Source organism: Castanea sativa, chromosome 5 (assembly GCF_040712315.1).
Source record: "Castanea sativa cultivar Marrone di Chiusa Pesio chromosome 5, ASM4071231v1".
NCBI lineage: Eukaryota > Viridiplantae > Streptophyta > Magnoliopsida > Fagales > Fagaceae > Castanea > Castanea sativa.
The window spans coordinates 4865567-4891960 of NC_134017.1; the positions used below are offsets into that span (position 1 = coordinate 4865567).

Sequence of the window (26394 nt, forward strand, 5' to 3'; positions counted from 1 at the left end):
ATTTTCCCAAAAGTTTAAGCTATTAGAATACTATCTTCTAATAGGTAAGGTCCAACACGTAGGAATTTAAATGTAAGATAGAGTAGAGGAGACAATAATCGAATTCAGGACCTCATGCTCTGATGTCATGTTAAATTACGGATTGCCCCAAAAGATTAAGCTATTCAGATATGATAAATTTAATCATTTAACAAATACTTCTAAAAAATATCACAGATCAAACAAGTTTCTTTCCTCATAATTAATTAGTATGCAATAATTACACGGCACAAGCATGAATAAAGGGCTTCACAAAAGACTAACATAACAATTAAATCAAGTTCACTTAAACCCAACAACACCCAAACTCAAAGTAACAATTTTTCAATAATAGAACCACGAAAACAAAAGGGAAACTATAAAGAAGTTACCTGTAGAGCTGCCCAGACAGCAACGAGTGGAACCCAATTGGGAATAGAGAAAACCCATCTCTCAATAGCCCAAGGAAGCAATATTAGAGGAACCTTGAAAAGAATCGTAGTCAAGTTTAAATTTTATTTTTTAAAACAAATCGAATCACAGGTAAATCGGATTGACTTAACCCGAGCTGGAAAAAAAAATTATCAAGTCCTGGTTCAACCCATTTTTACCTCAGATAAAAAGACTCACATGCATACGCATAGTTTCAGGTTATTGGGTTCAAGTTCGATTGGCTTGGCTGTTTGGGTCGGGTTATTGGGTGCAATTTGTCATGTCTAGTCTCACATGCATACACACAGTTTCAGGTTGTATTTAGAAGGCTGCGTTTTTTTTTTTTTTTTTTTTAAAAGGACATATGGCTCCACGTGGTAGTCCAATTAGGGAAAAAAAAATTTAAAATGTCCATTAACCATATCAATATTTTTCATCTACGAGAAATTATTATGTACTCTCGGAATACTATAAATGCGTACTTCCTCTTCTCACATAAATGGTGAGTCCTACCATGAATTTAATTAGTGAGACTCACCATTCATGTCAAAAAGAGGGAGTATGCATTTATAATATTCCGGGAGTACATAATAATTTTCCTTCATCTACTACTTAACAATATGAACTATTTTGATAAACAATACTAAAAAGTTGAAATATTAGAGGCTAAATTAATACAGTGCAAATGTTAGACACCAAAATAATAATTTTACACTACAAACAAGTACTCTCAAACTTGAATTTTTTTCTACTTTCCTTTATTTGAGGCAAATTTGACTTCACAACTTCACTTCACAGTCAACTTAGCCCTTTCCCGCCTGAAATTTAAACTGTTCAGTAATACCAAGATGTGCCATAAGAAGCCACACATGAGTTAGGAGCTCTCCACCTTGGGTGAGCTGTTGAGCATGTTGATTCCATTGACAATGACTAGCAGCATAACATAGCATTTCAACCCACACATGACAAATAAACTCCCACTTGTTTTCAATACCTAGCAAGGAATGAGCAAGTTTATGTGCACTGGGAAGCAATAACTTTTTTTTTTCTTGTTGCTCCCTTGTTGGAGGAATATTTATGACATTGAGTAATTTTTTACAAGCAATTTCTTCTTTGCAACCCAAAGTTCTGCCGGCATTATCCTCATTGAAATTGTAGAAAAATTCAATGGCCTCAGCTCGTGTGTCATGAAGCCTGATATGTCCAATCCCATTGGGCAGCATGAGGGGGCAAAATGCAAGAAGATACAGCATATAGTTTGATAACAGCTGGCTAGTGTCACGGTAATCTTTACAATCATCCAAGTCCTGCTCCTGATCATTAGAATAGAAACACAGATTTGTTGCAATATGCCAGAGCAGAATGCTTTCATCAAATTCTACCTCAATTGCACCTTTGATTGTGTCTCTATCTCCTTCACTGATATTATCAAGAGATTTTGCATTTTGAAACACCCAGTCACCCCTGTAAGAACATAATATCTTCCCATCATACATAGCTGATTCTAATTTGTGTTGAAGCTGGTCGAGGATCACTTGTTTCAAGTGTACTGGAAGAAATTTTTTCGAGTACCTGTGTCGATGCTTCTCCAATAATCCATGTATGCATAAGACCTTCTGGATACATTTCCAAAGAAAAGATGAGACCTTCATGATAGAACTTCTCTTGGCTGGAGTATCTTGAAGGCTAATGCTTATTATGTTGTACTGTTGCATGGTATTACACCACCTCTTCTTTTTAGTAAGTAGAAATGACGCAATGCCCTTATGTAAGAGATTACGCTTACTCAGCCATAGCATTGTCCAGTCAGAGCATAGTTGTAATATAAGTGCGTAGAGCTCAAGGATGATTGCTCCAGTTAGCAATACATAAGTGATAATCACGTACACTCTTGAGTAATCATGCTTTTCGGTGATCATGAAGGCCATGGATACAGAACTAATTGATAAGAAATTGATGCAACGGAGACTGATGCAGCAGAGAGTGAAGCAACCAGCGAAGCCATCCATCACAAATGAATAAAGCACGACTGCTTTTGAGTGGAAGACATCATAGATGAATCCAAGCTCGATTTCAATCATTTTGAAAGTGTCTTCTGATGATACATTCTTGATGATGATTCGGCTGTTCTTAATATCGTGGAAGTTAACGATGACATCTGCCAACAACTGCTTGAAAATTTTGAAGAAATTGTAGGCGTTCTGTAAAATGTCTGCATTTTCAAGAGGATCATTAACAGGCACGTTGAATTGCATATCTAACACATAGCTGGGAGACTTCTTTGACATGCGATAACTTGGGTGCGTCATCGACTCTCTGAAGTGTTCGCTGCTCGCATACCTCAGAACCCATATCCTCTCTCCAGACTTGATTATCCCAGCAACAAAGATTGGAATAGCAAGAAAATTTAATGGAGTACTGTTCCAGCACCTAAGTACAACATAGATAGTTGTAGTCACTTGGGTGACTAGCGTTAGTGCATGCCTGCGCCACAACTCGTTGTCTTCCAAGGAGTATGCAGTAATGGTGTCTGGGCCTCCAAGGCGCAAGAGAAGAAATGGAGCCCAGAATGCTGTAATTACAAGGTCTGGATTCACAGAATAATTCACAGAGTTTCCTGCATTGTTGGAAAGCACACTAAGCGACACTGTTACAGCCCACTCTGCTGACAAGTAGGTCAGCCATAGAAGAGTGCTGAGCTTCTTACTAAATGAATTCTTCCTCGTGTTGCCAGTAAAGATGAGGATGCTTTGGAGTCCAAGGCTAAACAAAACGAGAACACGGATCTCCAGTAGGCTCCACAATTTACTCACACTTGGGGGGATGATCTGCATGGTTTTCCTTCTATTTGTGAAGATCAAACTGCTAAAAATTTGCACATGTACCAAAGTTTAAACTTGGAATTAGAGGGTTAAGAGAGAAAAAAGCAAAGAAATTAAGATTGCTTTATTCATTTTCTAGCTTACTATAAAATTTACTCTTTGAAGTACATTATTAAGAGGCCAATGTGTGAAATGGCACATATTAATTAGTAATCTTACTAGTTGTTAACGAGGGAGGGTGGGGAGCTCTCTCCAAGACTCCGACTAAAGTAAGTATACGAGGTTGACTTGCAGCCTTTGTTTTCTATGGATGGGTTGTCTTATACTTTGCATAGATTTCAAGGTTTTCTCTTTTGTCTTGGTAAACTGAATCGTTTTTGTAGTAATGCTGGCTGGTCTATCCGGTGCAGGGTGCCAGGGACTTTAGGAAATCTATGCAACTCTGGCGTATTACTTAGAATAAAATATTAATACTTAATTTTGGGAATGGAAAGTCTGACAAATGTAACGTGTGTCTGCATAACTGGGAAAATCAAATTGGTCTTACTTGTTGCTAATGAACGTAGCGTAGTTGGAGGATCACTACTTGTTCCACGACCATTTTGCTGATTTTGTCGTAGTAAATTGTGAGTGATTAATCATCACTTATATATATATTTACGATTTTTTTCACTAATCATACTTTGTTTCGTCACAATGATAGCAAGAAGTTGTAAAAAATTTTGTAATTCTAAACTTTTCTATGAATGTAAGGGTCTTGATGTCTTAGAAAAATTTGTTAACAAGTCATTTTTAAAAAGTTTTATGAAATAAGTAAAAAAATTATAATTTTTTTTTATTTTCTCATAAAAATATTTTAAAATGTTTCATAAACTAATACCCTTAATGTATCTGTTAATAAATTTGTAAATGTAAAAGACACATTAATTAGTAATACGTTTTGCAAAAACTAATTTACAGCTTTATTGAATATATATATATATATATATATATATATATATATATATATATATATGTGTGTGTGTGTGTGTATGTATGTATATATATTTCAAAAATATATTCAAATTGTACACACGTTCAAAAAACTACATACAATCACAATAAATTCATATGTATAAGTCAATAAATCACTTTCTTTTTTTTTTTGGTTGAAATCATTCACATGTATTTTATCTTTTAAAAAGTATGCATTACACACCATAATTGAATATTTATTAATTTTTAAAATATGCCTACTCGGCGATTAACATAACTCTAATTAGTTATCTTACTTGTTGCTAACGTTGGAGTTCTCTTTAGACTTGAAGGTGACTCACACTAGTAGACTAACAGCTTTCCCTGGTCATAAATCATAATCCTCTAAAAAAACATGGCTATGAGTTCCCCAGACGGAATCAACCTCCTTCTCAATTTGGGTACTCCACACCAGTTGTGGGGATAGAAATTTTTCTAGGAGACAAGCTAAATATAATAAGGTTTTAAGTAAAAATAATAATAATAATAATGCTAGAAAAATACTTATTTTATATGTTAATTTAACTCAATAAATTTGTTCCCTATATTCTTTCATGACACTAAAATTATCTATATATAATGTCTAAAAACTAAATTATAACATTTATTATTACTACGCTCTTGTTGAGTCATATAAGTGTAACATTTCATTTCATTTCACTCTATTTTGGTCCATTCGGTCTACTTCGGTGATGCTTTAGGAGAAGATGTTGTTGTAGAATTAAAGGGGAGCTGTTTCATTGACAGTTATGTCATATTTTCAATGTGATATTAGTAGGTTCTTGATAAAATTACATTGTTTTATTATGTTATTAAAGTCGTGTATTATTCTTTTGTTTCTAATATAAGTGATTGATTTATTTATGTCTGCTTCCTCTTTAGGTCATTCAAGATATATAGATGATGAATCGTTTGTAATGAGCACTAAAAACAAATTTTAACTACAAATTAAATTATTTACAAAATATCTTGTCTTATATAATAGTTGAATGTAAAATACATTATGTTTCCTTAAAAATAGAGAAAGAAAAGAACACTTGCAAAGTTTAAAACACTTTTTTCAAATAACAAATATAGATAACTTAATTTAGAAAATCTAATACATTATATATATATATATAGGGCTTGTAGTTGATGACTAATCTAGGAACACCTCTTTCTATCTCAGCATTTTTCTGGACATAAAGGGCTGGATAGGACCATGGTGATCTAGACTTTCTAATGATTCCTTTCTTAAGGAGATCCTCTATCTTTGCTCTGCAAGTATCCATGAGTTCTTGGTTCATTTGGATAGGTCGAGCTTTCATAGGGATATCCTTTTCATTGAAATCTTTGACATATGGGAGAGCTACCTCGTGTCTCTTTCTATGCCAAAAAGCTATGGGTAGATCAGAGCAGACTTCCTGCTTAAGTTTTTCTTCAAACTTTCTGATCTTTTCTTGGAGGGTTTTGCAAGTTAGTTGGTCCTCAACTTTCTTGTATCTCATTTCCTGCTGAAGATACTTAAGATGTATGGTCCTGGCACTAATTAGGTTTAAGGTTTTGGAGATAGAGTCTGCTTGGATGGTGCTAATATTTCTAGGCACTGGTCCAGTAAGAAACTTAAACTTGATGGTTTGGCCAAAGGGATGGGTAGTAAGTCCTTTACTATCCACTGTGAAAGGGTACAGGATGCATAGGAAAGGATTTCCTAAGATGACCTTATCTGCCATATTTTTGACAAGAACAAATGTGGTTTTGAAACACATGTTATCTTGGCAAACATGGGCTTTTGGAAGTTTGAATTCAATATGCATTTTATCTCCGCTTGCAGATGTCAATCTCTCCTTGGACTTCTTGAAGTATTTGGAGGGAATGATTCCTTCTTGAATGCAGTTAAGATCAACACCTGAGTCAATTAAGGCTATGACCTCGAATTCGAAATCTTTGCTAATGACAATCCTGACTTTGGAATGCCATTTATGGAAGTTAATCCTATTGATAGTATCTAAGAACAATTCTTTGGAAGGAATGCTCTTAGGTGTTTCTGATGTTGTTCTAAAGATTCAAAGAAGATGAGTACATCATCGATGTACACTATTGCATGGCTGGAGAAAGGGTTAAAGATCTCATTCATGATATTTTGGAATTCAGAAGGTGCATTTTTGAGACCAAATGGCATTACATTCCATTCGTAATGTCCAAAGGGTGTGGTGAAGGCTGTCTTATACCTATCAGACTCTCTGATTTGTATTTGCCAAAATCCACTCTTCATATCAAACTTGCTGAAAACTACTACCTTACTAAGCCTATTGACAAAGTTTTCAAGTCTTTTCATTTTCAGACGTTTCCATTTGGCTTCTAAGGGTTCTTCTTCTGTGTCAGAGGAGGAACTACTAGAGGTTGTACGGAAGTCTAAAACCTTAAGCTGACTTGTTGAAACTGGTGAAGGAATAGCTGGTTTCTTCTTCACTAGTTCTTCTAGCTTCTTAAGAAATTTTGGCACTTGGAACTAACATTTATATAAGTCTCATTTACCATACTTTGCACCCTAAACTATCACACTTATCACACTCTGTCCAGCCCCTTGATGTTATTTTTGCTGTTATGTTTAATGAAATCCTACTATCCATGACAAGCATATGCTTCTTGCTTAGGTAGAAAAAACTTAAAAGACTGAAACACCTTGCTTCAAAATCAATTAAAAAAATACTTAATTTTTTCCACATCTCTCTTTGTGTCTCGTGTGCGTACCCACTACCCAAACCCAAATTCAGATTCTTGTATCTCACCCTCTCGCTTTTCACCGAAAAAAAATATCTGAAACCCAAATTTTTTCCCCAGATTGAAACGCCAATCCACAATTGTGACGAAATCCCTAAGTCCCCAATTATTTAATGATTTCCCAATCACACAGTACTAGTGCAAGTGCAAACTCTAGGTCACAAACGTCGTTCAGCTCTGAGAATGGAGTTAATTGTTGGTGACAATGACATAGCTGAATTATGTTGATTCAAATTTCACACATGTGAGGATGCCAATAACGTGTACAGAGTGATGGAGTATGTCTTTTCTTGTTTCTGCTCTATTTTTAATGCAGAATATTTTAAACATTTCTAAAAGGGTGTTTAGGGTTTTGTTTAATTGATTTTGAAGAAGAGATTTTTGGTCTTTTAAGTTTGTCCCACCTAAGCAAGAAGCATGTGCTTATCACGGACGGTAGGATTTCGTTAAACATAACAACAAAAATAACACCGGGGTGCAAAGTGTGATGAGTGTGATAGTTTAGAGTGTAAAGTGTGCGTTTGAATAGTTTTGGGTGCAAAGTATAATCTAGTGCATAATTTAAGATGGTAAAAAGTAATTTTCCAAAAAAAAAAAAAAAATTCATCAAAATTTTCCGCGAGTCAGGTAGGTCTATGGCTAGTTTATTATTAGTTTTAATTAAGTTGTATAATGGTATAAATGGAGTGTCTATATTCACTTCAATAGTGAAAAGTATTGAAAAAATCAAGATAAATTAAATTTCATTATTTATTTATTTATAATATTTATCATTGATGAAATTTTTAGATTCTCCCCTCCCCTCCTTTTCTAAATATGAATTTCAATAATTATTTTTGTTATTATAGATATTTATTATAATTCTGTTTGTATGGAACTATATATTCTAGATTATACATTTATTACAATTAAATACCAAGATTGTAATGAATTGTTTAAATATAAACATAATTTAAATACAACACACACACAAAAGAATAATGAAGAGTAAAATTGTGAGGTCTCAAAAGTTTATATCATCACCGTACACTTTTAGTGCGATGGTCACTCCATAAGTATAAGTGCTTGTGGGGTGTAGAGATTGCAAGAGCTAGACTTTAAGACTCCAGGAGGGTGTTTCACACACATATACACTTAGATTAGGTTAGAGTATAATTTATATCTTGTATAAAAAAAAAAAAAAAAGTTTATATGTCACAACATTATAAACTAAAAATAAATAAAAAGTGAAATAGCTTTAGTTTTATATATATATATATATAACTTCAATATCATCTCACATAATATTAATATTAGGTCTTAGTAATAAAATTTATGATGAAATTTGTTATTTACGTATGAGGGAGGAATATCACGTAATTGTTCTCAAAAACATTAGTCATTAATTTTCCCAGTGCAAGTTCCAAGTAAAGAAGAATATTTAAGAATAATAAAAGATAAGTCTAGCGGCCGGACTTGGGGAACTTGAACGAACCTTGGAGGAATTTATACCATAATATAGTGAGGAGGAAAAAAAATTAATGCCACTGCTACTCTCTCCTTCAACGACCCCAATTTACATTGTTTGGATTCAGCCGTTGAGAAACCTCGTTTCTTCATTGTTGCCCCTTCCCATATTTTGCAAATAGTGCGAAAGGTAGGAGGTTCAGAAGAAGAGTTTATTGGGGGAGGGAGAGAGAGCATATCGGGTAGAAAGTAAAAACTCAACCTAAAGCTTTTATTAATTAAAAAAAAGAAGAAGAAGAAGGTATTGAGGTGTACAATTGTGAAGTCTCCAAAGCTTAGATGTCAAAATTTTACATAATAAAAAGTCAAAAGTTTTGGTCTTAGAATTTGTTTAGGAACAGCTTATTTAGTTGAATTTAAAAACTTTTTGTTAAAAGTACTGTAAATAAAGCTAAAATGTGGTTGAAATAGTATAGTTGGACCCAAGAATAATACAAAAAAATGTAATAAGATCCATGAATAGTAGCAAAAAAAATAAGCTATATGGTACAAAAAACTGGCTTTTTAAGCCAATACCAAACACAACCTTAATATTTATACATGGATAAATTAGATATATATATATATATATATATATAGCAGCAAATTTAGTAATATTTAATTAAGTAAAACAAAAGACTAAATAATTAAACAATATAAATATTAACTCTCTAGAATTGCTGAAGTAGGAAACAATGTTTGTTTAAATCTAGAGTTTTGTCACATTTGAACAAAGAATATATAACTGTCATTTTGAAAAATCATCCATCCACTTGCCAGATTATGGAAAGAATATATTGACTTTGAAGTCTCTGTCTAGGAGAGTTTGACGTTTCTTTTCAAACCATGTCTTTGTTTTTGCTGAATCACAGATTACTCCGAAAATTAAAGGAAGGTTTAAATTTTTTTTTATTATTTTGTAACTGAAGACTGGATGAAAGTTATCAAAATAATATGTCGTAAAAAATCAAGACAGAAGTTGATAAAAAAAATAAAAAATCAAGACAGAAGACACTATCATTTTAATTGCTTCATTAAAATCGTTAGATTGTCCAAGTTAACATAACCCTAGTGCACTATCTAGTTGAGCTAGTGTTTGTATAATTAAAGAGAATTTGGGTGGATTATAGAATTATTTAATACACCAATTGTATAATATTGGTGTCTTCAAATAAGATGATATTTCATGAGATCACCGTGTGAGATTATTCTCTCACAATATATTAAGAATCATTCACGAAGAACTACATATGTTGTGTGAGAGGTTTCATAAAACCTCATAAGATCTTTTATGAAAATATATTAAGATCTTTTTTTTTTCTTAACAGATTGATCACCCTATTAAATATATATATATATATATTTCCTTTTGCTTGGTACGTAAAAATATGGCTCATACAATCCGGTATCATTGCCCTAACCCACTTAAACCTGAATTCTATGGTGTGGGACCACCGAAGCTACTTGGAGTTATTCATGTGGGTACAACATTTTAAACTGAAGTGTTGCGACTCATACCACAACCCTCGCACTTGCAAAGATGATGATTCAAGAGAGTCCTAAGTCCTACTATCAGGTAACAAACACCCCCCCCCCCCCCTCCCCACACACACACACACATATATTATATGGAGTCAGGATAATCTCCTTATTATGCGGCACACATGTATTACATGTAAAAGATGGACTAGATAATGCCTCCTAGAATTGGGAAGGTTAACAAGGAGTCAGGATTGACTAACTTCAAGTCATTACCTACTCAATTATCTAGTATTGTAACAATTAATTATTAAGTTAAACAAAAGATTAAATAATGAAACAATAAGAATCGAAGCATAGACCTAGGAAAAATTTTGTTTGAATAAATTTAAAATTTTATCTCATTTGAATCTTAAATCCGTCCATTAATTTTGTTTGTTTAAATCTAGAATTTTGTTACATTTTTTTTTATACATTGGTAGTTTTTTTTTTTTTTTTTTTTTTTTAATTGGATACATTGATACTTAAGGTGGGGAGATTTGAATCTTGAATATTTCCGTCGAAAACATTATAAAATTTTCTTTGAAATGACTACTCATGAGCTCAAATCGGAAATAAAGTGAGTGAGATATCGCAAAAATATTAATAAGCTGTCGAACACGAAGATGGAGTCTTGGTGATTTGAGACAAGGTGTGATATTTTGGTGATGCATCTGAATGTGTGTGTCTTTTATCTTTTGCTCATTTAAGAGAATTTTCACCAACCATTATATTTCTAAGGTGTAATTGGTCACTTATTTCTAATTGGTTTTATCTCCCAAATCATGTATCAAACCAAAAGATATAGATCCAGAAGTTCGGTTACACGTGTAGATGCATCGTATTAGGCATTGTACAACATCTATCTTTTGGCAATACCTTCTTTTTTCATATGATTCTCTATTTGAAAAATAACTTGAATATTCAACATGATATTTTTGGAAAAGCTTCGACATGATATTTTTTCTCATTAAAAAAATACAATGGTCAAATTCTTGTGGAGTATCAACTTGATCCTAGTCAAATTTATTGATCATGAGGATATTTAGTTTATTTTGGTAAAATTTGGGTTTGAAAATGGTGATGTCTATGGACTTTTGTGCAATTCTTAAAAGTTTAGGGGGAAAAGTGCAATTTTTTGTAGTCTAAGAATTGAGGTGAAAATTTTGAAATGTTTTGAGTGTTTTGTGCAATTATTTAGTTTTCTAGGTCAAAGTGTAGTTTTAGAAAGCTTTTGAATTTAAAATGTAATTTTGGAAAAGCTTATGATCAAAATAAAGATTCGAGTAAGTTTTGGGGTCAAGATAATATTTTACAAAACTTTAAGTATTAAAATGTAATTTTGGAAATATTAGTGGTTTCAAATGTAATTTTGGAAGAATTTGATGGCATTTTCAGAGTACTCATATCAATGTTTATAATAGAACATTTGTGTCAAATTTACACATTTTTTTCCCTAAAAACTATCTACATCAAATAAGGTAAAATTGTGTAAATATGCATGCTACAATAAGTATGTAAATTTACACTATTTTATATTTTATATTTTATATTTTATATTTTATTCTTTCTTTACGTATCCTAAGTATGAATGAAGAGAGTGAATGGTTGTTGTGTGAGAAGAAAAAAAATTGTTAGGACATATGTGATTTGATGTTAGAAACATATGTTAACATTTTTTGTATTAGCTAATCCTTTGATAAAACGTACTTTACTTGTAATTTGGTAGATCTAGGATGTGTTTAATACTTCAAGAAACAAGGTTTTAAGTTCAAGTGTTAAAACCATGCAAGTCTGTCCAAAAAATCAAGTAAGGAAGTGCTAAATTTTAAATCTCGACAGCTGGTATCTATCGAGGTTTAAAAGCTACTGAAACTCGTGACTCGACAACTAGCTCGATAGATGGCTATTTATCGAGGTTTATGAAACTCAGTTTTTCAAAGTTGTTTTTCATCCAATCCGTGAGTATGTGTTTAGGCTTTCTTTTCTCACAACCCTAGATATGTATAAGGATTATTTTAAGGGTCGTCTAGGATTGCGTGAGTATTGAGAAAAGTCATGTTCATGCAAATTGTGAACGGAGACAATATTTGCCCTAGTTCTTCTTTCTCTTAAGGAAGCTACTATGTTTGTACACCGTAGGGTTTTGTGACCAAGCAAATTTGTGATCTTCATCGGTTGATGAACTGAAGAACTTTGCAGCCAATATTCTTCTCAAGTTGGTGATCAAGTCAGGTACTAGGATTTGTGCATCTTTTGGTTAGTCACATACTGGGAGTCGTACAATACAAGGAGAGATTGCACTACAAAACAAGTTCAATTGGGTATTGGGGTAAGGGTTCAATTGTAGGTTAGTATAAGGTGTTGAGATTCCTTTTCTTGTAACTGCTTGTTTTGATAATAGTGGATTCTCGAGAGTAGTGACCTTAAAATCACCCGGTGGAGTTTTGCCTTGGAGGTTTTCCCCATTCGTAAACAAATTACCATGACATTTAATTTCCGCTGCGTATTTAGTTATTTGGTGATTTGTTTGTGCTGCCACGTACATTGCATATTAATTTTATTAATTAATTAAATTTGGCTAATTAATCAATTAATTCATCAGAAGGGATCAATACATTTTTGGCCTATCAAGTGGTATCAGAGCAGGCACTGATTAGGGTTTAATCTTTGCTGTGTGATCCATTGACCCCTGTTTGTCATGGATAGAGAACAGTCACTTATTATAACTCCTTTATTTGATAGAACTAACTATGCATACTGGAAAGTATGCATGAGAACTTTCTTGCAATTCTTAAATGAGAAGGTGTGGCAAGCTGTAGAGATAGGCTGGACCAAGCCAAAGGAAGCGCCGGCTTACTGGGATGATGCAAAGATCAAAGCGGCAAACTTCAACAGTAGGACATTGAATGCTTTATCCAGTGCGGTCACAAATGACGAGTTCAAGAAGATCTCCTCCACTGAAACTGCAAAGGAGGCATGGACCATTCTCTAGACAACCTATGAAGGAACCAAGGCTATCAAGGATTCGATACTTCAAATGCTCACTGCTAGCTTTGAAGAAATCAAGATGGAGGAGGATGAGTCATTTAATGAGTTCTATGCCAAGCTCAAGGACATAGTGAACTTAGCATTTAATATTGGGAAAACTATTCTCGAACCCAAGATTATGAGAAAAGTGCTCAGATCTATGCCCAAGAGATTCATGCTAAGATCACTGCGATTAAGAAGTCAAAGGATATTGACAAAATTTCCTTGACAAAGCTAGTTGAAAATCTGCAGACCTATGAGTTGGGTTTGTTTAGGATTAGGAAGTCAAGCAAGAGCAAGAGCATGGCATTGAAGGACAAGAGTAGTGACACGGATGAGTCTTCTGATGATGAAGATTCTAAAATGAAGTCCTACATCACTCAGTAGTTCAAGAAATTCATGAAGAATACCAATGCAAAGGGCTTCGACAAAGACCGTAGGCAATCAAGTTCTTCATAGTCTAAAAGCCAAGACAAAAGAAAGAAGGATGCTAGGGATGATGGTCAGTACACTGTTTCCTTAAGGCCCAAGTGTTTCGAATGTTAAGAATTTGGTCACATGAAACAAGAGTACCCCACTTATCTCAAGTCTATTGGGAAAAGTAAGGTACTTGCTGCTACCTTGAGTGACACCGAACCTGAGGATGATTCCAAAAATGAAGATGACGAAATCCTAAATACCTTAACTGCCACTATCAATCCTATTGAAGGGATTGTAGAAGATGTGGATGAAGAAGAAAACTTGATGGAATCAAAATTTGAGAAGATGGATGAGCAAGATGACATCCACATAACTTATGCAAAGCTATACAAGGTCTCAAAAAAACATGAGAAGCTGTAAAGGTTGGCTACCAAGAAGCTTAGTGATGTGGAGCTTGAATGAGAACGACTCTCCACAAAGTTTGATGAAGCCAATAAGACCATTGGAGCACTAAGATTTGTGAACAATTTCTTGGCTGAGAAGACCAAGAAGTTTGAGGCGGAACTGTTCCAAGTGAGAGCTCAGTTGGAGAGGACCTCAAGTGCTAAGTTTGATGAGATGCTCAGCATGCAAAAATCTACCCCCAATCGAACCGGTTTAGGATATGATTTTTCTTCTCCCAATATTACTTCTTCTAGTACTACTACTTTTGTTTCTCCTGCTTACAATATTGATTCTGAGAATAATGATACTAAAATTGTGATAGCTAGTGAAAACATAGACAATGGTAAGTCTATCTTAGGAGCACCCCCTAAGCTTGCTAAGAGAGAAACCAAGAACCCTAGGGATAAGAAGAGTAATGCCCAAAAGTCTAAAGAGAAGAAGCAGTATCTCTGTCATCACTATGGCATAGTTGGACATATTCGACCTAATTGCTATAAATGGTTAGCCACTCAACAGAGCAATAGCATGATTTCATCGGGAAACTAGAATCAGCTTCCATTTTCTCTTGCTCCTCTTGGAGATCTACTCAAAGCCCCCATGTTCCTTTCGAACTTGAACGGTTTCAATTCTTCCCCCTCACCACCGGTTCAAAGGTTTGCTCAAATGAAAGGTTTCTTCAAAGTATGGAAGGAAAAATGATCCAAGTGATTATGTTACTTTTTCTCTTTCTCTCTCTCTTTTTGTTATGTTTGCATTACTTGTGTGTTTTGCTTTCTTAATTTGAGACAGTCTAGTTTTTAAGCATTGCTTTATTTGACATGTTTTTGTTTGGTTGTTTTTCAGTTTTGTTTTTTATTTTTTTATTTTTCATTCATAAAAATAAAAAAATTGAAAAATCAGAAAAATACAAAAACAGTGTGTGTATGTGTACATTAGTACTTGTGTACCTTGAATGGCCAATGAAACAAAGTTTTCTAAACTTTGTATCTCTTATACCTTAGATGAGCATCACTATGCACAACTAAGCAAGTGAGCTTTGTGAAGGAAAGGACTAGAAAATCCTAAGAGAAAGGCATAAATAATCATCTCACCATTGTTGCCTGCCAATTATAAAATAACATCTGTATGCTTCGGCATAGCAAAAGTACAATGTCAAAAAACTTAACATAATTGGGTATTTCTTTTCTCTCTCTTATATGCTCATGCATGATTTGCTTAATAGAAGAAAAATATGCAAAGAAAATTAAAGCAAATAAATCAAATTGCTTTAAAACATTATTGCAAATGTGTATTTTAGGAGATGTGGGAGTTACAGGGTGTACCTCGAAGGTGATAGTCCCCATCAAGCAGTTATGATCGTGTGTGAATTAAATTTATTTACTCATATCTCAAATCATCATAACATGTATACACTTATGCAATCTTGCGATGTTTTTCACACACAACATGAAATATTCTTTGCTACTTTTGATACATGTGCAGATACAATGTGATTTGGCCATCACAAAGTTTACTTGTGTTGATGTATGCTCACTAAACTATCTTAACTTATTTTTGAAATATAAAATTAGTTAGACTCGATTAGTGTGTGTGTGTGTGTGTGTGTATATATTTTGGATCTAAATGCATGACATTTTTCTTGCTTGAGAGATGATTTTGAGAGCTTAAAATGTTGGTTGGATTTTTGGTTGAGTAGCATGCTTGATTGCATTTATATCTATGTTTTTCTCTTCTTTGAAAACTGTCTTTATGCAATCTCGATAGCTTCTCGATAGCTAGGCTATCTATCGAGACCCTTCAACTTTTCTTTATCGCATTCTCAATAGCTCTCGATAGCTAGCTCGATCAATCGAGCAACTTTTTGTCTCCTCAATAGCTTCTCGATAGCTATCTTGATCCATCGAGCTTCTTTACCTTGGAAACCTCTCATTTGATCCTCGATAGCTAGTTTGATAGCTAAAAGGCGCATTTTAAACCTCAATAGCTTCTCAATAGCTCTCGATCGATCGAGGTTTATGCAGTTCCTATATATACATACGTCGCGATTTCATATCTATTCTCCTCAATCTCTCTTGACTGCTGTGAGTCTTTTCACCTCCCAAACACCTCGCACTCCCTCCAAACTTCATTCTAAAGCTTTCTTCGACCTTAATCTTCTTTTTCTTCACTGGTAAGGTATTTAATCCCTCTCTTCATCATGCATTTCATATGTTTGACCTAACTTTTGGGATTTTTTGGAAAGTTTTGGGATTTTTCAAAATCAATGAAGTTTTGGCTCAATTTTTGGGATGGGTTTTGTCAAAATGATCTTTAAACTTCATGCATTACATCACATGTGCATTATAACAATGTTTCATGCATTTTAGATGTGTGTTTACTTTGTTGCTATGTTGTGTGCTGGTAGGTTTGGATTGGGCTGAGCCTATGATGAATTTATATTAGCATGTCACATGTTCATGCATTCTCATGCATATGTACCTTCAATTCTATATTTTTTTTGATATATTTGTTGTTTGGTACTTTTCTGATTGTCTCCCTCTCTTTCTCTCTTTCTCTCCCTCTTACGTTAGTTGCATCATGGCACCTAAACGTAAATCCATTTAGTCTCGGAACCCTCTTCGTTCTGGGGCATCTTCTTCTTCCTCTCCTGCTGACCCCACTCCTTTTCACATATGGTTCTATGATGAGAAGGCCAAATTGGGCTTCTTGGAAAAATTTTCACGATGAGGCATTCACTCGGAATGCCAAGTCATTCTGTCAAATTTTTCTAACACTTACTTACCCACGATGATACATTCACTCATATATTCACTCTTACTTTTCCTACTACTTTCAAAGATGCTGGCCCCTTTGACACTCCATTGATGATCATTGATGCTCCTACTTGTCTCGCTTACAACCAATATTGAAGATATATTCACCCAAGTTAAAAGTATTCACCACTACTTTACCTGATAATGACTTCTGTTGACTACTTTTGTGTTAAGATTTGTGTCCTTAAATCCTATTGTATGATATTATGTATGACATTGTGTATGACTTAATATTGTGATTAATAAAGTTGTTTTATTATTATCTAAAATAATGATAACATGAATATTTAGACATTATCATATAGTCCATAAGATGCATAATATGTGATTTATGTGATTTAGTCACAGAAGATATAAGTCACAAGTACTTTGTAAACTCAAAATTTATAGTTCGTAGTTAGTGATGAAATTGGACATTTCATTTGCAAAAACTATAACGTATCAACTAAGATGATTTGTCTTGATCATGGAAGTGGGGACTTCTAGTTGATACGCTAATATGTTTTAAGAGTTAAGACATATTGAACTGGACCGTGTGAGATTTATTATTCTTCTAACGACTGTCAAATGAATAATAAATCTCACGAATTCTATTTGCCTAAACTCTTAATCTTGATAGAATAATGGACATGATCATGAGGTGTAGGTTGCTTTGATATATTAGGAGTGAGATCTAAAATAACGGTCAAAACCTCAGTATGTTGGGCAGCCACATTTAATGTTGATGTAACATATATTCTCAAGATGGAATTCATAATCTCTTAACGAAGATATAAAATATTCCCTTGAGATAAGTTTAATAGGTTTGGTTATTCAAAGTGTTAGGCCTAACCACTTTAGCAAGAAGTTACTAAAGTATATATTTATGAAATTGGATTTCATAAATATATGATGAATAATCTTAAAATATTAAACCGGGTACTCAAGGATAAGATGTAGTAATTTACAAAGTGGCAGTCTATATTCATGACTTTGTGTTACTATGAATAGTTTATGAAGGGGTTGCATGTATAATAAAATCTTGGGATATAATTTATTAATAAGGTCTAGAGTGAAATTATATTTATATAGTGGTATTAAACATAATTAATGGTAACTTTGGACTTGTCAAGAGTTGACGGAAAAGCCCAAGGCTCATTGGAAAGGCCCAATAGGGTAGCCCAATTAGATAATCAGATAGTTATAAAGGGAGAAACATACATAATTTTTATTAGTGATATAAGAAATGGTGTGTATGTGAGAGTGGGACACACTTTCAAAACTGATTGAGAGACCACACATCTTGGGCGTAAAGTGGAATTGGAGTGAAGATTAAAAGTATTCCCGAGTACTTCAATCTTTGGTTTTGAATTTCACCACACCAAGGTACGCTATCTTGTTCTTAAATTCTGAAATTTACATAGTGCATGTTATCAATCATGAATAAAATAGATCCTTGTTTGTTGTTTCCGCTATGTGTTTTGTATGAAATACAAAACCAATTTTTTCCTACATTTTGTGATTCCTCTGGTCTAAAATGCCAAACCACTTTCAGCATCTATATTGCTACAATATTTCATTACCCCCACTATGGACATTACTTTTGGCATGACATGCCAACCTGATAAGGCCAGATTTTTGGAAAAGCTTTCGGATTTGGCGCTCCTATTGTTCCTGCTACCCCTCACGGGTCCTGATAATGAAAAAGTTACTATTCACTTTTGACTACTACTTTTATTTACCTATATAAGGGGGGTTGTCCCTTATCGCAAATCAGAATTCTCTTTTAGGACTTTCTTTAGAACTTCCTAAATATTCAAAATATCTCACTACTACCCACAAAGCTTGTAACTAGCCTTCAAGCCCTGTACTACTATCTTGTTGATTATTGTAATCCAGTAACTACTGCTACTACTGTAAGTGTTTTGAATTAATTTCAATAAACACTTCAGTTTCCATATCTTTTAATTATTTTTATATAACTGCTCGGCTGGTTCTACCGCCTTACTTTCAATTATAATTACTTTGAATTATTATATCTGTTGTGCTTCCGCCTTCTGCGCTGTCGTCCTTCCCCTTTTATGGTATCAGAGCCATTCTTTCCTTAGCCGATAGTGTTGTTGTGTTTTCATATTCTGTCTATGTCTATCTGACCTTGTGTTACTTCATTTTTGTGTTCCTTCTTACTGTCGTTGGTTACGGTATGTGTTTAATAGGTGGTGTTTCACGCTCCAAAGTCCATTCTTTGGGAATATTAATATTCTTTCATTGAATCATTTTAGGGACTTGGATCTTAGCATTAGGGGTGGAACATTGAATTACCATGGTTTTACCTACAGGATCTCTTCCTCTAGCACGAGGAGTTAGTTGAGAATCAAGCAATCCGTAATAAATGCGGTAAATAACAGTGAAAGGCTTACTGCCTTCATCCATATCATAACCAGATGTCAATATATTCAAAGTTAAAGCTTTAACAATATTAGGATCATCTAAAGCAAGAGTAAGATCAGGATAATAATCAAAGAAAACAGGAACATCATACAGAGAAGCAGTAATCATACCAAGAATGCTATCATTAAATCTTTTAAATCTAACATCACGTAAACACATAAGAACAGAAGCATTAATACCTTTTCTAGTCAATGGCTTAACAGCAACTTGAACAAGACCAATGTGTAAATATGTGAGTTTCTTAATCATGAAATCATTAATATTTTTTCTGAAAAATAAACAACATTTTTCATGAGATCTAGAGATAGAAAAAGTTTGTTCAACAGTTCTAACTCTATATTCAGAGAAAGCATTATTTTCTTTCCAACTAAGTTCGTAAACAGATTTAGTAGACACTTTTGGAATATTCCATTTTCTGATATCAGGGTACTCACTTTCTTCTACAGTGTGGTATTCTTCATTCACAATATCAAGAGGACAACCAATCCTAGAGTTAACAGAGGAGTTGGATCTCCACAACCTATCCATAGCTATCTTAGTTATAACACTCAATATATATACATATACATATATATATATATATATTCATTTATTACCCTCAACTTTTTATTGGAAAACAACTCCAAGGAAAATTAGAAAATGCATGCTTCCTTTAAGACTTGAGCCAGGCCATCTGCATGCATAAACATGGACCTATTTGGTAGTAGTGTTTAAGAATTGTTGTTCAAAATGATATCAAAATTTGGTTTAAAAAGTATTGTGAAAACACACGTTTAAAGTTTTCATAATGCAAAAAATGTATTGGGTCCCATATTTCTATTAACATCTTTTTAAAAGTGAAAAAATAATTATGTGTTTAGTTTGTGTATGTGTTTTTAAGAAAAATTGTAACTTTTCTGACATGAGAAGAAAAATAATTATATATTTATTCACTCCTTCCTCTTCATCTCATCTCACTCTCTGCAAGTCTTGAACAATTTACTAATACTACAACAAAATGTATTTTCAGTGATGAAAAAATTTGTCACTAAAAGTTCAGTTTTTCGTCGCTAAGAACCTTTAGTGACGAAATCTACTAATTAGTGACAAAACTCATTTCGTCACTGAACCCCCTTCACTAAAAGTCCTGGTGATGAAAAATTTCATCACTAAAAGACCGATTTGTTTTTAAAAAAAAAAAAAAAAAAACTTTTAGCAATGAAAACGTTTCATTGCTAAATGTTTTCTTCGCTAAAAACACTATTTAGTGACGAAAATATTTCGTCACTAAAACCATTTCAATTTATTAAATCATATTTAGTAACAAACAATTTCGTCACTAAAACTATTTTCAGGTACATATAGTGACGAAAAAGTTCGTCACTAAAACTGTTTTTAAGAAAACCCAGACACACATAGCGAAGAAAATTTTCGTCACTAAAACCATTTCTTACAAAATTCTGCTACATTTAGTGACAAAATATTTCGTCACTAAAACAAATTCTTGTTGCTATATTTGTGACAGAAAAATTCGTCACTAAAACTTATTTTCTGTTTTTATTTTTTCATGGCTTTGATATTAACATGTAACTTATTATTACATTATCAAAACCACACATTTATTTCAACAACACATTTATAAAAAAAATTGATCCATACATTCCACAAGTAAAAAATAAAACAAGTATCCAATTCAAACTCCTTCCATACAATAATTGTTTGCAACACAGACAATAACTCAAAATGTTTTATAACAATACAAAAAATGTAGCATAATATAATTAAAATCAACAAAAGATGTCCTCATATGTCTTCAAGTAATTCCAAAAGTAAATCTCCTAAAAGCCACCAACAAGAAATCTACACAAATATAAAAACAATACTACATTAAAATCATAAAGTAAAAACATTAACTATGTTATAAGAAACATTTCAAACAATGCATTAAGAGTAGCCACACCAATAAATTAAAATCACAACTCCTAATGTATAAATTGTAGAAAGTAAATATTGATTTTCAAGTGTAATATAATACAATTAGTTTCAAATAATACATCAAAAAAAGTAGTCACACCATGTAGTGCGGGTTAATTGCTAAAATAAAATACTAACCAATAAGTGTTTTAACTTGAAGATGAATCGCCCCCATAGGTAAGAGCGTCATCATAACCCTTGCTCCTCAAAAAGTTAAGAATATTCTTTTGAACCTCATCTTGCTTAGCTCGCTCATTTTCGTTCCTAGCTCTTGCCTTTTTGAGCTCACAATGAAAAGAGATAATGAGCTGCAAAAACCGTCGCACATACTAATATTAGACTAGGAAAAATGGAAAGTGACTTATATGTATAGTGCCCAAAAGCCAAAGACCTGTTCATCAATTTGAAATATCAAAAATTTCAAGCATCGATCTCAAAAAGAGATGTAAAGATAAAAAATGATCAAATGTGATGAATTGTAAAGAAGCCAAATAAAAAGCTTCAAAGATATGTAATCATTTTCTTGTGGGAGGTTATATATGTTCATTTCTATAATTGAGATAGACCACTTGACTTAATATTAGTAGTTTATGACTTGATTGAATTGATCATTGAACCTTCACTCTAGACTAAGGACTATTCCACATTTGATACACACACACAACACACATGCTTAATGTTCAATGAATGCCTTATTCATTTGTTCGATTGTACTTGTTTAAATGTGATGTGTGTGTGCTCATCTATATATGGATCAAACCCAATCAATTTGAATGGTTTTTCATTACATTAACATCTCTAAGGTAATTTTAAACTCTTTTCATTGATTTGGATTCTTAGATTATGTTTTGGAGAGTGTTGTGCTCTTGATTGGGATTTTCATCATAAGGGTTGGGAAAACTTTTTTTTTTTTGGTCAAATTTTAGTATGGGATTGTTTCTTTTGATGATTTGCTTTGTATGTTGGCCCCTTGTGGCAAAAGAACATGTATTAAGGGTGGATTTCATGATGTTCATGCATTATTTCACATTGTTGTTCATAGTGTGCAAGCTAGGTGTTTGAAAAAATGTCTCTTAGGCATTTTCTTGCTTGTTTGGACTCTGATGAATATCAAACTTTGGGGTTTCTCATGTTTCTTCATTGGGAACATGTTTGGATCATTGGTTGTGGATTTTACACACCTTTCCCCACATGTGCAATTTCCATGCTTTGATCATGCATTGCACATAGCCACCTCTTGCACACACCTTTGCTACCCTTGTCATGCATTGGTCTATACCTTGTTTCTTCATCCTAGCATGTTATGTTTGCCTTATGCTTTGTAGCATTTTGTTTTGTCTTAGGTTTGAGATTCATTTTCTCATTCATCTCGCACCCCTTATGCATCATTATCATTATTTGTACCTTCATCTCTTTCCCTCGTTTCTCCTTGACACTTTGTCTATTCGTGACAAAAAGGGGGGAGAGTATGCCCCATAGAGTATACTGGAGAGTTTTGTAATTTCTATATGGCTCTTGTGCACATCTTTAGAGGGAGAAATTTTATCTCATGCACATTCGTAGGGGGAGAGATTACCATAGGGGAGATGCATATACCAAGGGAGAAAAAAGATTATGTTAATAAGAAAACTTTGTTTTGTCTGTTTCTCTTTATGTTTGTTTTCTTGTTTTCTTTATAATACTTTTAGTTAATGTTTTTGCATTTTCTTTTGTACTCTTGTGCCCTTGTTGGATCTTGTATCCTTGATGCAATTACCTTAGTGTTCTTGTATCGGTTGTGTGTTGGACATGCATACATCCTTATGCTATTGTGCTTTGTTAATTGCATGTTCAGATGATCATTTGCTTTGCTATGTAATCATTGTAGTCATTTCTTTGTGACTGTTTTGGTGTATGATCAAGTTGCTTATATGTTTCACATCATGTTTACTTGATCGCAATTTACTTGTTACATTATACTTGTACTTTTATTACTTGCTTTACCTTGAGGGTCTAATATGTTTTGTGCAAGTGTTTCAGGTTACAGGTATATATGTTCTAAGTGCATCACAACTTCTAGATTTAGGTGTGAGTGAGTTTTGTCATTGTTCCCAAACTCATGTTTAAGTCTAAAGTCTATGTTAAGGTTTTTTGTCACGGAATAGCCAAATGAGGAGATTGTAAGGTTGAATTTAATCAACCATATGTTGGCTTTATTTCGTGTCATATTTGCTTGTAATTTAGTATGTAGAAATCCTGTATTTAGGTGAAAATTATGTAAGGGTAGTGTGTGAGAGAGTGTGAAGAAAACTCAAATGTGTGCACTCAAGAAGAGCCTCGCAACTGGATCTCGCAATTGGTAAGTCACCAAAGGTGACACGTGTGGAGCATGCGGAGGAGCTGAAGGGTCACCACAGCTGGAGCACTACAGGACAAAACTTCTAGTCTGACCAGTCAATTAGCTCGCGACTCAAACTCGCGACTCGTTCTAGTCACAAGGTTGAGTCGCCAGAATACCCTATTTGGATGAAAACTGACTTTTCACATTCCTCACATACCCTACTATAAATACCCTCATTCCCACAAAATGTAAATGTGGCTATTCAGAAAGAAAAACCCTAAGAGAGGTTTCTACAACACACCCACCTTATTAGATAAAGCTACTCATTTTTAGAGAGAAATCTTTGTAGTCTCTTCTCATTCCCTCTCCCATTGTTATACTCATTAAGAGGAGATTTGTACCCAAATACTGCCCACACCAATTTAGAGTGTTGAGTGTTTTTGGAGCTTAGGAAGCATTGGAAGATGCCAAGGATGGCGGATGCAGTAGGTTTATTGCAAGATCCGGTAAGCTAGAGAAGACAAAGTTTAGCGTAACCCTGTTGGAGCAAGAAGCTTGGAGGGCTTAGGTGCATTGGGTAGATTAGGCTTGGAGGGTCTTCTACTATTCATGTATCTCAACTTCATTCTCTAGTGGATTGTTGACCGCTTGGAGGGTGGCAGAGAGGTTTTTCGCCAAGTACTTTGGTTTCCTCTTCGATAACACATCGGCGTGTTATCTTTATGTTTGCATCCTTCTTCCCTCTCTCTTTACCTTTTAATTGTTGCTGTGTTTGTGATTAAATATGGTTTGGAGTGTGTTACCGATTTTGTTATAGCTTATATTTCATTTTCCGCACATATATTGTTTGATTATAAGCTTGTGTTGGTTATTTTAATTTTGGGGGTCTAAACATTCATAGGTGTTTTACACACTATTTGAACTTTCAAGATCAAAATACATCTCTTGCAAATACAAGGTAAAATAAACACATAATGACACACCCGTAAAATATCAATTGTATATTTGCTGTACTAGGAATATTTAGGGTGTTTTAACAGCTACAATAAAAAAAATAATTAAAACCTTTAAAGTATAAAAAAAAAAAATTGTTAGAAAATGCGATATTTAAGCTAATATATTGAGTTAATGTACTTAAGTTAATACTTAGACTTAAAAAATAGGTGAATTTTAAATTTTATGCTGATAAATATTTAAAAAAATTAATGCTTACACAAATAAGTAGAAACATATATATATGAGATAGGTTCAAGTTACACCTGGTGTAATTCTAAAGAGTTACACATTTTTTAAGCCATTGGATTTAAGTACGTGTTCTGAGTGAGTACAAATCGCTCCTCCACCATTGTTCCAGGGAAAAAAGAAAAAACTGTAGGTGTGTGTGAGTACTCTGTTTATTGGGTCACCATTATTTTAGCTCATAGCAATTGCAGGTTGGTTCTCTTTCTCTCTCTCTCAAGGTCAACCGTTTTCCTTCTTTTTTGTTTATTTATTTTAATGTAATTCTTTATCTGGGTTTTGCTTTATCGATTCATTTGTTTGCTAAGAAAGTAAAATCTTTTCTTTTTGTGAGTACTCTGTTTGGTATCAAAAGAAATCAATCCGAACTATTCCTATTAATCTTCTTGGTACTCTGTTTTTATTTTTCCCAATGTTTTACAAATCGGTACGGAGAAAGAACCGAAAAAAGAGCTAATTATCGGTTTTCTGGTTGGATCGGGGTCCGACCGTTGATTGAACCGATGATGTCATAAATAATTTAATTAAAATATTAAAATAATTTATTTTTAAATTTTAAATTTTAATAACTTATATTAAGAAAATATAAAAAAATAAATAAAAGTGTTTTTTTCCATACCACATTTCTTTTCTTGTCAATAGTGCAGGACAAAGAATAAACTATTTAGGGGTGTTTGGTACACAATCTCAAACAATAATAATTTTTTGTTTTTAAAATTACACGTTTTTCTATACATTTTTTCACCCACATATATTTTCAAACAATTTTCAATTTTTAAGTGTATATATCAAACACCTCTTTAATATTTAGGCTTCATCTTTCAGTTTGTATAAACAATAGTATAAATTTAACTATTTATTTATTCAAGAAAATTTAAATTAAAAAAAAAAAAAAACTCAAAAATCAGATTGATAAGAGATGACAAGACAATTCACTGAGCAATCGACCTTCCCACTCCACTCCTAGCCACACGTTTACTCTCTCTTTAATTTTTTTTATTTTTAAAATCTAATACACGATATGCACTAATACACTCCCCAGCAAGTCAGTTTTTTCCAAAAGACTATTTTTCCAGTCTTCTCTCTTCTATGGAGTCCGTATCTCTCTCTCTCTCTTTCTCAGGAAGTCAGTTCTATTGTTTATCTCTAAAATACCATCATTAGTTCCTTTCTTCCTCACTGAAGATCTATAGATACCACTCCAAGATGCTAATTTCAACGGCAATATTCAGTCATTTTCTCTCTCTCAAGCATAGCCAATCTTAAGAAAAAGGACTTTATTGCAAAAATCTGTCCTCACCATCAGCAGATCTGAAAGAGAAAAAACAAGATTTATACTGCAAAAAAAAACTCCATTGCAGATCTGTTTCAGCAATTTTGCAAAACCAGTTTGACCGTGCCGGTTTCCAATTCTCAGGTTGAACCGGCCGGTTTTTACTATTTACCGGTTTTTAAGCTATTTTCGGTTTTATGACATAACCGGACCGAATTGAATGTCGAATCTCTGTTGAACCGGTTGGACCGGCTGATCCGGTCCGGTTTTAAAAACCATGATTTTTCCTTTCTTTTCTGTTGATTTATTTGTTTGCTTAGAAAGTAGAATCCTAAAAATTGGTTGTTTTGGGTTTTATGTTTTTGAGCTTGTTTAGTATAAAAAGAAATTAGCTTGAAAGAGTCAATTGTACTTGGTAAA

The 26394-nt window shown here is 33.4% G+C and overlaps 1 protein-coding gene across 1 annotated transcript; it reads right to left on the reverse strand.

Moving 5' to 3' along the window:
- Positions 1 to 1253: 1253 nt before the first annotated feature.
- On the reverse strand, positions 1254 to 3284 carry LOC142634596 (uncharacterized). Its single transcript, XM_075808894.1, has one exon. It carries the CDS (start codon positions 3282 to 3284, stop codon positions 1254 to 1256), a length of 2031 nt encoding a protein of 676 aa, XP_075665009.1.
- Between the last annotated feature and the right edge of the window lie 23110 nt (positions 3285 to 26394).